Source organism: Ranitomeya variabilis, chromosome 2 (assembly GCF_051348905.1).
Source record: "Ranitomeya variabilis isolate aRanVar5 chromosome 2, aRanVar5.hap1, whole genome shotgun sequence".
Lineage (NCBI taxonomy): Eukaryota > Metazoa > Chordata > Amphibia > Anura > Dendrobatidae > Ranitomeya > Ranitomeya variabilis.
Window position 1 is genome coordinate 742,095,974 of NC_135233.1, and position 13,903 is coordinate 742,109,876.

At 47.4% G+C, this 13,903-nt stretch overlaps 1 protein-coding gene across 4 annotated transcripts in view; it reads left to right on the forward strand.

Annotated features, from left to right (window-relative positions):
* The window catches only part of HACE1 (HECT domain and ankyrin repeat containing E3 ubiquitin protein ligase 1), a 163,180-nt gene that overhangs the window by 62,180 nt on the left and 87,097 nt on the right, over positions 1 to 13,903 (forward strand). For all 4 annotated transcript variants that reach the window (XM_077289651.1, XM_077289654.1, XM_077289653.1 and 1 more), the window contains exon 14: positions 11,272 to 11,359. In XM_077289651.1, coding sequence (XP_077145766.1) covers positions 11,272 to 11,359 — 88 coding nt within the window. The remainder of the gene's footprint in view (positions 1 to 11,271; positions 11,360 to 13,903) is intronic.

Here is a 13,903-nt window from a genome sequence, read left to right on the forward strand (position 1 = left end):
TCTACATGACTGGTTCCCACCGTGAAGCATGGAGGAGGAGGTGTGGGGGTGCTTTGCTGGTGACACTGTTGGGGATTTATTCAAAATTGAAGGCATACTGAACCAGCATGGCTACCACAGCATCTTGCAGCAGCATGCTATTCCATCCGGTTTGCGTTTAGTTGGACCATCATTTATTTTTCAACAGGACAATGACCCCAAACACACCTCCAGGCTGTGTAAGGGCTATTTGACCAAGAAGGAGATTGATGGGGTGCTACGCCAGATGACCTGGCCTCCACAGTCACCAGACCTGAACCCAATCGAGATGGTTTGGGGTGAGCTGGACCGCAGAGTGAAGGCAAAAGGGCCAACAATTGCTAAGCATCTCTGGGAACTCCTTCAAGATTGTTGAAGACCATTTCCGGTGACTACCTCTTGAAGCTCATCAAGAGAATGCCAAGAGTGTGCAAAGCAGTAATCAAAGCAAAAGGTGGCTACTTTGAAGAACCTAGAATATAAGACATAATTTCAGTTGTTTCACACTTTTTTTAAGTATATAAGTCCACATGTGTTAATTCATAGTTTTGATGATGACTTCAGTGTGAATGTACAATTGTCATAGTCATGAAAATACAGAAAAATCTTAAAATAAGGTGTGGTCTGTGTGTATATGTGTGTGTGTATATGTATGTGTATATGTATGTGTGTATATATATATATATATATATATATATATATATATATATATATATATTTATTATATATATATATATATATATATATATATATATATATACACTAGCTATTGTACCCGTTCTACGCCCGGGTGGCGAGCATTTATATTGGTATATGGTCTCCATCCTGGTATGTGTTGCTTCCATCCTGCGCCCTAATCTTGTCATGTGCTGCTACCATCTTGCGCCCCCATCCTGTCATGTGCAGCCCCCATCCTGTTTTGTGTGCCTCCATCTTGTGATGTGCTACTGTCTTCCTGAGCACTCATCCTGTCACGTGCTCCCATCCTGTACCCCAATCCTGTCATGTGGTGGTCCCATCCTGTACCCCAATCCTGTCATGTGGTGCTCCCATACTCCACCCCAATCCTGTCATGTGCTGCTACAATCATGCGCCCCCATCCTGTCATGTGCTACTCTCTTCCTGAGCCCTCATCCTGTCATGTGCTCCCATCCTGTGCCCCCATGCTGTCATGTGGTGCTCCCATCCTGCACCCCCATGCTGTCATGTGGTGCTCCCATCCTGCACCCCCATGCTGTCATGTGGTGCTCCCATCCTGCACCCCCATGCAGTCATGTGCTGCTCCCATCCTGCGCCCTCATCCTGTCAAGTGCTGCTCCCATCCTGCGCCTCCATTTTGGTTATGTGCTGCTCCCATCTTGCGCCCCATCCTTTCATGTGCTGCTCTCATCCTGCGCCCCCATCCTGTCACGTGCTGCTCCCATCCTGCGCCCTTATCCTGCTATGTGCTGCTCCTATCTTGTGCCCCCATCCTGTCATGTGCTGCTGCCATCCTGCTCCCCCGTTCTGTCATGTGCTGCTCCCATCCTGAGCCCCGATTCTGTCATGTGCTGCTCTCATCCTACCCCCCCGTTCTGTCATGTGCTGCTCCCATCCTGTGCCCCCATGCTGTCACACGCTGCTCCCATCTTGAGCCCCCATTCTGTCATGTACTGCTCCCATCCTACGCCCCAGTTCTGTCATGTGCGGCTACCATCCTGCGGCCCCATTCTGTCATGTGCTGCTCCCATCCTGCGCCCCCATTCTGACATGTGCAGCACCCATCCTGCGCCCCCGTTCTGTTATGTGCTGCCCTATTCTGTCATGTTCTGCTTCCATCCTGCGCCACCGTTCTGTAATTTGCTGCTCCCATCCATATGCCCCATACGCTGCTCCATAAAGGTTGATGGCCCCCATAAGATGCTCCATAGTATATGCCTCATATGCTGCTCCATTATGGTTGATGGCCCCCAAAAGATGCTCCATAGTATATGCCTCATATGCTGCTCTATTATGGTTGATGGCCCCCATAAGATGCTCCATAGTATATGCCCTGTATGCTGATACCTAAAGGTTGATGGCCCCTATAAGATGCTCCATAGTATTATATGCCCTGTAACCTGATGCAATTTAAAAAAAAAAAATAACATACTCACCTATGGTCGCTGGGCGCCGAGTGCTGGGGGCCTGAGCAGGCGGGAACACTGGCGCGCTGTGGGGGTCAGGTGCCGGATATAGTCACCTGGCCCTGATCATGTGCTGCTCGCCGCTCCGTCTTCCGGGTCCTCTGGCTGTGACTGTTCAGTCAGAGGGCGGCGCGCATCAAGCGCGTCATCGCGCCCTCTGAACTGAACGTCACAGGCAGAGGATGTGGAGGACGGAGCGGCGCGCATCGGTGGAACGGGGGACAGGTGAATATAGCATACTCACCCTCCTGGCACGTCCCTGCCTCTCCTTTGGAGATCGCGGTGTGCGTTCAGTGCTTACGCATACCACGATCTCCTGGGAGCGTCACTGTGGGGCCAGACTGCGCTGGCGCTTGCGCCTGCGCAGTCTATAAAGGCTTCGGACAGAGTGACGCTCCCAGCGTTAGTGTGTGTGTGTATATATATATATATATATATATATATATATATATATATATATATATATATATATATATATATATATATATATATATATATATATATATATACACACCAAGTGATGGGTGTCTCTATATGGAAACTGCTGGTGCTAGCGCGGTACCACCAGCGGAACACCGTCGCAACACACACACACACACACACACACACACACACACACACACACACACACACACACTGTATACGCCATACACACACACACTGTATGCACCGTACGCGCCACACACACACTGTATACGCCGTACGCAGCCTCTTGCACGGAACCACCAGCAGAACACCGTCGCAAACACACCACCTCTGGGATCAGCCAAATGATTCACTGATCGCCGCCATCTTTGTACATGAGGAGCGCATGCGCAATTTTATTGTGACCGCCGCTATCTGTCTGCACAAAGATGGCGGTGGATTGATTTACTGTGCAAATTCCGCCAAGGTGCAGTGAATCATTCGGCTGATCCCGGCGGCAGATGCGCGATGTGTCTACAGGCAGAGGAAGCCGGTCACATTAAAGGGGTTTTCCTACGAACGAAAGTTCATTTTAAAAATTGTTTATGTCTGACCGTGTACGGAGCATACCACATCTCCTGGGCAGGGGAGGAAGCAAAACAAATTGATAGATGATTGATACATATGAGATACATTGATGATAGAGACATGCATAGATGGGAGATAGATAGACATGACATACATGCATTCAATATAGATTGAGACACATAGACAAATAACAGATGATAGAGACATAGATGATAGTTAAATATAAAATACATATATAATAGATAGATACAGAGATAGATAGATATGTAGACATAAATTATAGAATAAAATGTGTATTTTTTTCCTCATGTGGATACAATGTAAATTAAAGCACCTTTGTCATAAATTTTTCCATGTTAATAAAATGTTACCTTTACCTACTTTGCTTTCATTTTAACACGAGGAGGGGTGAGTGCACATAGAAAAGAGGACACAGGGGGGAGACAGCTCAAATGAGAGAACACATGAGGGAACAAGACAGCACAGTGGTGGAGAGAGAGAGCAGACAAGGGGGATAGCACATGGGGTACACAGGTCAAAGAAGAGATGACATGAGAGGAGAAGACAGCAGATGGGGGAGAGAGAAAGCGCTCAGGGGTGGGAGACAGCACAGGGGGGAGACAGGTCAAAGAGAGCACAGACAGGAGAAGTCAGCACATGGGGAAAGAGAGAGTGGATAGGTGGGGGAGCACATGGGGGGAGAGATTCTCAACGCTGCAAAGCCTGCCCCCATCGTGACATTACCACCCTACTGATGGATAGCATCGGACCTCCATCTAGTGTATGTATATATTATATATACACACCATATATATGGTCCCCTCATTCCCATCCAAGTATGCATTGCCCCCTCATCCTTCTCCTGGTACACATGGCCTCCTCATCCCTATCTTGGTATGCATATCCTCTTCATCCCTATCCTGTATGCATGACCACCTCATCCCCATCCTGGTATACATGGCCCCCTCATCCGTACCCTGGTAGACATGGTCCCCCTTATCCCTAGCTTGTTGGACATGGCCCCTTCATCCCTATCCTGGTATGCAGGGCCCCCATCTCTGTCCTTGTATGCATGACACCATCCTTATCCTGATGTGATTGGCCCTATCTCTGCCTGGTAGGCAGGGCCCCCATCTCCGTCCTGGTATGCATGGCCCCATCCAAAAACAAAAAAGGAAAAAAAAATGGCGTGGGCTCCTGTGTCAGAGAGGGAAAGCAAACGGCCGGGGGCCGATGTTTATAGACTGGGAAAGGGTTAATACCCATGGATCTCCCCAGGATATGAATATCAGCCCACAGCTGTATATTTAGCCTTTACTGGCTATTAAAAATAGGGGGATCCCAAAAAAAATGACTTGGGGTCCCCCTATAATTAATAGCCAGAAAGGCTTTGCAGACAGCTGCAGGCTGATATTCATAGCCTAGAAAGATGCCATGGATATTGGCTCCCCTCCCGGCTACAAACACCAGCTCCCAGCCGCCCCAGAAATGGCGCATCTGTAAGAAAGGGTTAAATAAAGACACAGCCAGAAAAAAGTATTTTCATATTCTTAATTTCACCATACTTACAACCACTCCTAATTCCCCGAAGCCATCGATCACCTGCAAAAAAAAGAAAAAATAATAAGCCAACACAAATACTGGTCCGACGCAGTCCAATTAATAACGAGTGTCCCACGACGATCTCCCCTGTAGAGCTGTCATATCAGGAGATGTGACAGCTCTATAGGCCTCCAGTGACACACTGACCGAAGACAATGGCTCCTGTCAGTGTTATCACTGAGGGTTCAATGGCCTCTCACTTTACGGCACTGCTGCGTGAGAATTTTCCCACGCAGTGGTGCCGCAAGTGACAGTATGAACTCTGCACTCACAGCGGCGGAGGGATACAGTGCGCAAGGATACCTTCCGTTATTGTATCCCAGAGCCCCTGGAGAGCGGTTGCATCTACCGATGTGACATGTCTCCACGGGAGATCGTCGTGGGACACTCGTTATTACATGGATTACATTGGATCAGGGAGTATACTGTTGGTTTATTATTTTAAATTTTTTTTTTTTTTACAGGTGATGAAGGGTTTCAGGGATTCGTTGTATGGTGAATATGTACTGTATATTGTATGCACTGTATGTCTATATGTATGTACTGTTTGTGTGTTTGTGTTTTTTTTATTTTACACTTGAACACAGTAGCCAGATGATGGGACTACTACTGTCCCATCATCTGGCTAGCTGTCATTGTAGCAGGCATAGCCAGATGGGACTAATAGTGCCATCGGACGATGCTTGCCTACACACCCACACACACACACACACACACACACACACACACACACACACACACACACACACACACACACACACACACACACACATCTGGCACAATTGACGTTCTCTTTTTCCTACGTCTGTTCTGAGATGGCGTCTTTAGCATTAGCTCTGGCTCAGCAGTGAAAACACTGCTGAACATATTTTTAGCTGCCTCTTCTATTTCCAAGAGCCATACCATGTGCTTGAGGTCTATGAGACTAACAAAAATCTTCTGTTTTGTGGGCTCAAACCTGCAGAAGCTGTGACAAGCTCTCTGGATCGTTCATGGTGGTACCTCTCCTGGGTCTCGTGTCCCGAGGCACACGCGTATTTCCTGCTCGTGTCCCTGCCTCCCCGGCGCTGCCGACGCTCTCTACACATACAGCCCCGCACACCCACACACAGATACACACAGACACAAACACCCGCACACAGCCCTGCAGATCTTCTCTTCACACACACACACACAGTCTCCGCCCACATATTTCCCTCCTCCCGATATGCAGCAGGCACATACACAGCAAATCCGCAGATCTTTTTTAAACCTGCGCTTTTGCTGCGGATGTGCCTGACACAATGGAAGTTAATGGGTGCAGAAACGCTGCAGATCTGCAAAAAGAATTGACATGCCGTGGAAAAAAACCCGCTGCTTTTCTGCCCTGATTTTTCTACAGCATGTGCACAACAAATCTCCATTTCCCATAGATTAACATTGGCTGTGCACTACACTGCGGATTTGATTTGAATCCGTGCAGCCAAAAACTCTGCGGATCTGCACCTAAATCTGCAACGTGTGCACATAATAAATAGAAAAACACATGTAGCCAGGGGGATACATCATATTAGCATGCAGTACTGTAGATGTGTATATATATATATATACCCCATAGCAAATCACAGGACGTATAAAGACACACTGAAGTCTAACTAGAGAAGCACCACAACACAAATCAGTGTAATAAGTCCAAAGACTAAGATATATTGCAAAAAGAATATATTTATTAGTAAATACAAAAGATAGATGGCAGAGACATGGCTAAAAAGTGACAAATTACACCAGAAACAGCGGTGAGAGAGCATGTAACCGCCCTAGGAGACAGCATCAGATTGAAACCATTAATGAAAAAAACATAGATGCAAAGTGGCAGCGTCTATAATCACATACCTAGTGGCACAGGGACGCACACGCTCACTCCCCCGCTCTCCCCAACGCGCGTTTCGGAAGTAAGGACTTCCTTCCTCACCCCCTGAGGAAGGAAGTCCTTACTTCCGAAACAGAGCGGGGGAGTGAGCGTGTGCGTCCCTGTGCCACTAGGTATGTGATTATAGACGCTGCCACTTTGCATCTATGTTTTTTTCATTAATGGTTTCAATCTGATGCTGTCTCCTAGGGCGGTTACATGCTCTCTCACCGCTGTTTCTGGTGTAATTTGTCACTTTTTAGCCATGTCTCTGCCATCTATCTTTTGTATTTACTAATAAATATATTCTTTTTGCAATATATCTTAGTCTTTGGACTTATTACACTGATTTGTGTTGTGGTGCTTCTCTAACGTGTGCACATAGTCTTACAGGCAATGAAAACCCAAAAATCATTAACTCATTAAATTTAAAATAATTTACAAAAAACACCTACAAGGCTTCCTAAGCATTTAAAAAGGTCCCTTAGTCTGTTTCAGAAGGCTCCACAATCAGCGCTGAGATCTCATCTCCCGAGATCTTGGTGCCGAGATCTCCATCTGCGCATGCGCCGCCCCCGGCAGCCATTTTCCCAAAGTCCACTGCACAGTAAACCATGTAAGTGCGGGGGCTCTAGGCTTTCACAAAATGTCGGCAGAGACCCCGCAGCACCGAACACCTGCAGCGGTGCACATCGGAACACTCCTTCATCCCACCTTGCGGCCTGCAGCAACGCTCCACTCTTGCCTCCTCCAGCAGCGACCCTGGGACCCTGCTCCGCCGCAGCCGGTAGAGTATATCCACATTATAAGACGCACCCTCATTTTTCTCCCAAATTTTGGGGGGAAAAAGTGCGTCTTATAAGCCGAAAAAAAATGGTATTCTAATTTACTGAGATAATGACTTTTGGGTTTTCATTGGCTATAAGCCATAATCATCAACATTAACAAAAATAAACACTTGAAATAGATCACTCTGTTTGTAATGACTTTATATAATATATGAGTTTCACTTTGTGTTGAAGAACTGAAATAAATTAACTTATTGATGATATTCTAATTTTGTGAGAAGCACCTGTATTTATACATTATTCTCACTCACAAGAGCTTATAATTAGTGACTAGCTGTTTCCAGCCAGCTAACGCTCGGTACGCTCATTGCTATCTAATTAACGCTGCTGGTGATTAAACTAAAGTAAATAATGACAACATTCAATAGCGCTTACGCAGGTGGTAAATTAACTTAAAATGAAGTTAACAATAATTGTGGTAATGTGGTGGGGGGCAGGATTATGTGTGGTAATGTGGTGGGGGGTGGGATTATGTGTGGTAATGTGGGGGGCGGGATTATCTGTGGTGATGTGGTGGGGGCGGGATTATGTGTGGTAATGTGGTGGAGGGCGGGATTATCTGTGGTGATGTGGTGGAGGGCAGGATTATGTGGGGTAATGTGGAGGGCGGAATTATGTGTGGTATTGTGGGGGATTAGATGTGGGGGGTGGGATTATCTGTGGTGATATGGAGGTGGGGCGGGCTTATATGGGGTAATGTGGTGGAGAGCGGGATTATGTATGGTATTGTGGGGGGATTATCTGTGGTGATGTGGGGGGGCGGGATTGTGTGGTAATGTGGTTGGGGGGCGGGATTATGTGTTGTAATGTGGGGGGGCGGGATTATGTGTGGTAATGTCTTATGTGGTAATGTGATGGGGGCGGGATTATGTGTGGTGATGTGGGGGGGGTGGGATTATGTGTGGTGATGGGGGCGGGATTATGTGTGGTGATGTGGTGGGGGGGCGGGATTGTGTGGTGATGGGGTGGGGGGGCGGGATTATGTGTGGTGATGTGGTGGGGGGGCGTGATTGTGTTTGGTGATATTGTGTGGTGATGGGGTGGGGGGGCGGGATTGTGTGTGTGGTGATGGGGTGGGGGGGCGGGATTGTGTGTGTGGTGATGGGGTGGGGGGGCGGGATTGTGTGTGTGGTGATGGGGTGGGGGGGCGGGATTGTGTGTGTGGTGATGGGGTGGGGGGGCGGGATTGTGTGTGTGGTGATGAGGTGGGGGGGCGGGATTGTGTGTGTGGTGATGGGGTGGGAGGGCGGGATTGTGTGTGTGGTGATGGGGTGGGGGGGCGGGTTTGTGTGTGTGGTGATGGGGTGGGGGGGCGGGATTGTGTGTGGTGATGGGGTGGGGGGGCGGGATTGTGTGTGGTGATGGGGTGGGGGGGCGGGATTGTGTGTGGTGATGGGGTGGGGGGGCGGGATTGTGTGTGGTGATGGGGTGGGGGGCGGGATTGTGTGGTGATGGGGTGGGGGGGCGGGATTGTGTGTGGTGATGGGGTGGGGGGGCGGGATTGTGTGTGTGGTGATGGGGTGGGGGGGCGGGATTGTGTGTGGTGATGGGGTGGGGGGGCGGGATTGTGTGTGGTGATGGGGTGGGGGGGCGGGATTGTGTGTGTGGTGATGGGGTGGGGGGGCGGGATTGTGTGTGTGGTGATGGGGTGGGGGGGCGGGATTGTGTGTGGTGATGGGGTGGGGGGGCGGGATTGTGTGTGGTGATGGGGTGGGGGGGCGGGATTGTGTGTGGTGATGGGGTGGGGGGGCGGGATTGTGTGTGGTGATGGGGTGGGGGGCGGGATTGTGTGGTAATGTGGTGGGGGGGCGGGATTGTGCGTGGTAGTGTAGTGGGGGCGGGATTGTGTGGTAATGTGGGGGCGGGATTGTGTGGTAATGTGGTGGGGGCGGGATTGTGTGTGGTAATATGGTGGTGGGGCGGGATTGTGTGTGGTGATGTGGTGGGGGGCGGGATTGTGTGGTGGTGGGGGGCGGGATTGTGTGTGGTAATGTGGTGGGGGGCGGGATTGTGTGGTAATGTGGTGGGGGGCGGGATTGTGTGTGGCAGTGTGATGGGGGCGGGATTGTGTGTGTGGTAATGAGGGGGGGCGGGATGATGTGTGGTAATGTGGGGGTGGGATGATGTATGGTAATGTGGGGGTGGGATGATGTGGTGGGGGCGGGATTATGTGTGGTGATGCGGTGGGGGGCGGGATTATGTGTGGTGATGCGGTGGGAGGGCGCGATTATGTGTGATAATGTGGGGGTGGGGTTATGTTTGGTAATTGGGTGGGGGGGCGGGATTATGTGGTGATGTGTTGGGGGGCAGGATTATGTGTGGTAATGTGGTGGGGGGTGGGATTATTAGTGGTGATGTGGGGGGATGGGATTGTGTGGTGATGTGGGGGGGCGGGATTATGTGTGGTAATGTGGTGGGGGGGCGGGATTGTGCGTGGTAGTGTAGTGGGGGCGGGATTGTGTGGTAATGTGGGGGCGGGATTGTGTGTGGTAATGTGGTGGGGGCGGGATTGTGTGTGGTAATATGGTGGTGGGGCGGGATTATGTGTGGTAATGCGGTGGGGGGCGGGATTATGTGTGGTGATGCGGTGGGAGGGCGCGATTATGTGTGATAATGTGGGGGTGGGGTTATGTTTGGTAATTGGGTGGGGGGGCGGGATTATGTGGTGATGTGTTGGGGGGCAGGATTATGTGTGGTAATGTGGTGGGGGGTGGGATTATTAGTGGTGATGTGGGGGGATGGGATTGTGTGGTGATGTGGGGGGGCGGGATTATGTGTGGTAATGTGATGGGGGCGGGATTGTGTGTGGTAATGTGGTGGGGGGGCGGGATTGTGCGTGGTAGTGTAGTGGGGGCGGGATTGTGTGGTAATGTGGGGGCGGGATTGTGTGTGGTAATGTGGTGGGGGCGGGATTGTGTGTGGTAATATGGTGGTGGGGCGGGATTATGTGTGGTAATGTGGTGGGGGGCGGGATTATGTGTGGTAATGTGGTGGGGGGCGGGATTGTGTGTGGTAATGGGGTGGAGGGCGGGATTATGTGGGGTGGGGGGCGGAGCTACTGTGCAGGGTGCGGGTTTAGCGAGTAATCACGATGCCTCTTATATATATAGATGAGCGAATATACTCGTTACTCGAGATTTCCCGAGCATGCTCAGGTGTCCTCCGAGTATTTTTTTAGTGCTCGGAGATTTAGTTTTTATTGCCGCAGCTGAATGATTTACAGCTGTTAGCCAGCATAAGTACATGTGAGGATTTCCTAGCAACCAGGCAACCCCCACATGTACTTATACTGGCTAACAGATGTAAATCATTCAGCTGCAACAATAAAAACTAAATTTCCGAGCACTAAAAAATACTAGGAGGACCCCCGAGCGTGCTCAGGAAATCTTGAGTAACGAGTATATTCGCTCATCACTACTTATAATCTAAGAGGAAATTTGGACGACACAAGATATGTGACGGACCAGCCGACACCTGTGCAAATGTTTTGTGGAGCCTTGACTTCTATGAGAGTCCAGCTGGTCAAGCAGTCATTGGTTCTTATAATATTGGAATAAACTTTAACTGCAAGAGTAATGCTTAATGGGGTTTAACAAGTTCAGGAAAAGCGTAGAAAAGGCATAAAATATAAAGTGCATGACTTGATAAATCCTCCCCGTGCCCCAGCACGGTCGCTCTGCCCCTGGTTCTTGTATAGTGTGATACAAATCACCCCTTACATAAGGAAATTTAAGCTATTATTTTCTTCACTTTGCAGAAACCCTAAAATCATATTTGATCACTTTCATTTTTTGTTGGAGTGTCCTGAACTGATGTCGAGGTTTATGCACATCATAAAAGCTCAGGTAAGGTATGATTTGTTCTCTTATTTGTTTTTCCTCTTCATCCAAGAGCCACAATTTTTTTTCCATATATATATATATATAGCCATAGCAGGGCTTCTTGACTTGTACTTTTGACTGACGCCATTCATTTTATAATGTGATGTCTTGTACTTTTGACTGACGCCATTCATTTTATAATGTGATGTACTGGAAATCAGAAAAAATTATTCCAAGTGTGGCGAAATTGCAAAAAAAAAAAGTACAATTTCACAATTTTTTCTAGGGCTTTTTATTTACCATGATCAATAGACTAAAAATAACCTGGCAATATGTTTCTCCTGGTCAGTATTGGAGATACCAAGCATGTATGTTTTTTTTAAAAAAAAACAAAAAAAAACAAGAAACTTAAAAAAAAATAAAAAATATATATATATATATATATATATATATATATATATATATATATATATATATTGTTCTAGTTTCCTTTTTTTTGTTGACAAGGCTGTGCGTGTTTTTTTTTTTTGCAGGTCCTTAATCGTTCTAAAACGGATTTACCATTAAAATCTCCCCCCATTGGGTTGTCTCTCTTTTTTGTATTCTGTTTTATTTTAAAATGACGAATTTGTGAATTTCCTAGACACTGGGTTACTTCTAACTGTCAAGACTGTTACGGCGGTCTTCAGCTGACCCCTTGCTGTCAAAACAACTCAGTGGCTCCCCGCGATTGCCTCACAGAGCTCCGCTCCACCCGCGGCTGTTAGAAGCTGAGTGATGGCTGAATTTCACAGCCATCATTTGCCGGATAAGATGCGGGTTCTGTTTCTGAGCCCGCAACAAAGGCAGGAAGTCAGCATATGATGTAACTGTACATTGTAATTCGGTAAGGGTTTAACTAACTTTGTGATTGGCTGTTTTTATGCCTCCTATATAAAGTATTCAAAATATTACAGCAGCACTAAACTGTAGATGTCTGGATAATACTATGCCTTGCGAAATTATTCGGCCCCCTTAAACTTTTCAACCTTTTCCCACATATCATGCTTCAAAAATAAAGATACCAAATGTAAATTTTTGGTGAAGAATCAACAACAAGTGGAACACAATTGTGAAGTTGAATGGAATTTATTGGTATTTTAAATTTTTGTGGAAATGCAAAAACTGAAAAGTGGGGCGTGCACTATTATTCGGCCCCTTTACTTTCAGTGCAGCAAACTCGCTCCAGAAGTTCATTTTGGATCTCTGAATGATCCAATGTTGTCCTAAATGCCTAATGATGATAAATATAATCCAATCCACCTATGTGTAATCAAGTCTCCTTATAAATGCACCTGCTCTGTGATAGTCTCAGGGTTCTATTTGAAGCACAGAGAGCATCATGAAGACCAAGGAACACAACAGGCAGGTCCGTGATACTGTTGTGGAGAAGTTTAAAGCTGGATTTGGATACAAAATGATTTCCAAAACTTTAAACATCCCAAGGAGAACTGTGCAAGCGATCATATTGAAATGGAAGGAGTATCATACTACTGCAAATCTACCAAGACCCGGCCGTCCCTCTAAACTTTCATCTCAAACAAGGAGAAGACTGATCAGAAATGCAGCCAAGAGGCCCATGATCATTCTGGATGAACTGCAGAGATCTACAGCTGATGTGGGACAGTCTGTGCATAGGACAACAATCAGTCGTACACTGCACAAATCTGGCCTTTATGGAAGAGTGGCAAGAAGAAAGCCATTTCTCAGATAAGATATCCATAAAAAGTGTCATTTAAAGCTTGCAACAAGCCATCTGGGAGACACACCAAACGTGGAAGAAGGTGCTCTGGTCAGATGAAACCAAAATCGAACTTCAGCAGGGACAGGGAAGATGGTTAAAATTGATGGGAAGATGGATGGAGCCAAATACAGGACCATTCTTAAAGAAAACCTGTTGGAGTCTGCAAAAGACCTGAGACTGGGACGGAGATTTGTCTTCCAACAAGACAATGATCCCAAACATAAAGAAAAATCTACAATGGAATGGTTCACAAATAAACGTATCCAGGTGTTAGAATGGCCAAGTCAAAGTCCAGACCTCAATCCAATCGAGAATCTGTGGAAAGAGCGGAAAGCTGCTGTTCACAAACTATCTCCATCAAACCTCACTGAGCTTGAGCTGTTTGCCAAGGAAGAATGGGCAAGAATTTCAGTCTCTCGATGGCCCCTTTAACTTAATACTTGTTGCGCAACCTTTTGCTGCGATTACAGTTGCAAGTCGCTTGGGGTATGTCTCGATCAGTTTTTTTCATTGAGAGACTGAAATTCTTCCCTGTCCCTGCTGAAGAAAAGCAGGCCCAAACCATGATGCTGCCACCACCATGTTTGACAGTGGGGATGGTGTGTTCAGGGTGATGAGCTGTGTTGCCTTTACGCCAAACATATCGTTTGGCATTGTTGCCAAAAAGTTCTATTTTGGTTTCATCTGACTAGAGCACCTTCTTCCACATGTTTGGTGTGTCTCACAGGTGGCTTGTTGCAAACTTTTTATGGATAGAAATGGTGTTCTTCTTGCTACTCTTCCAT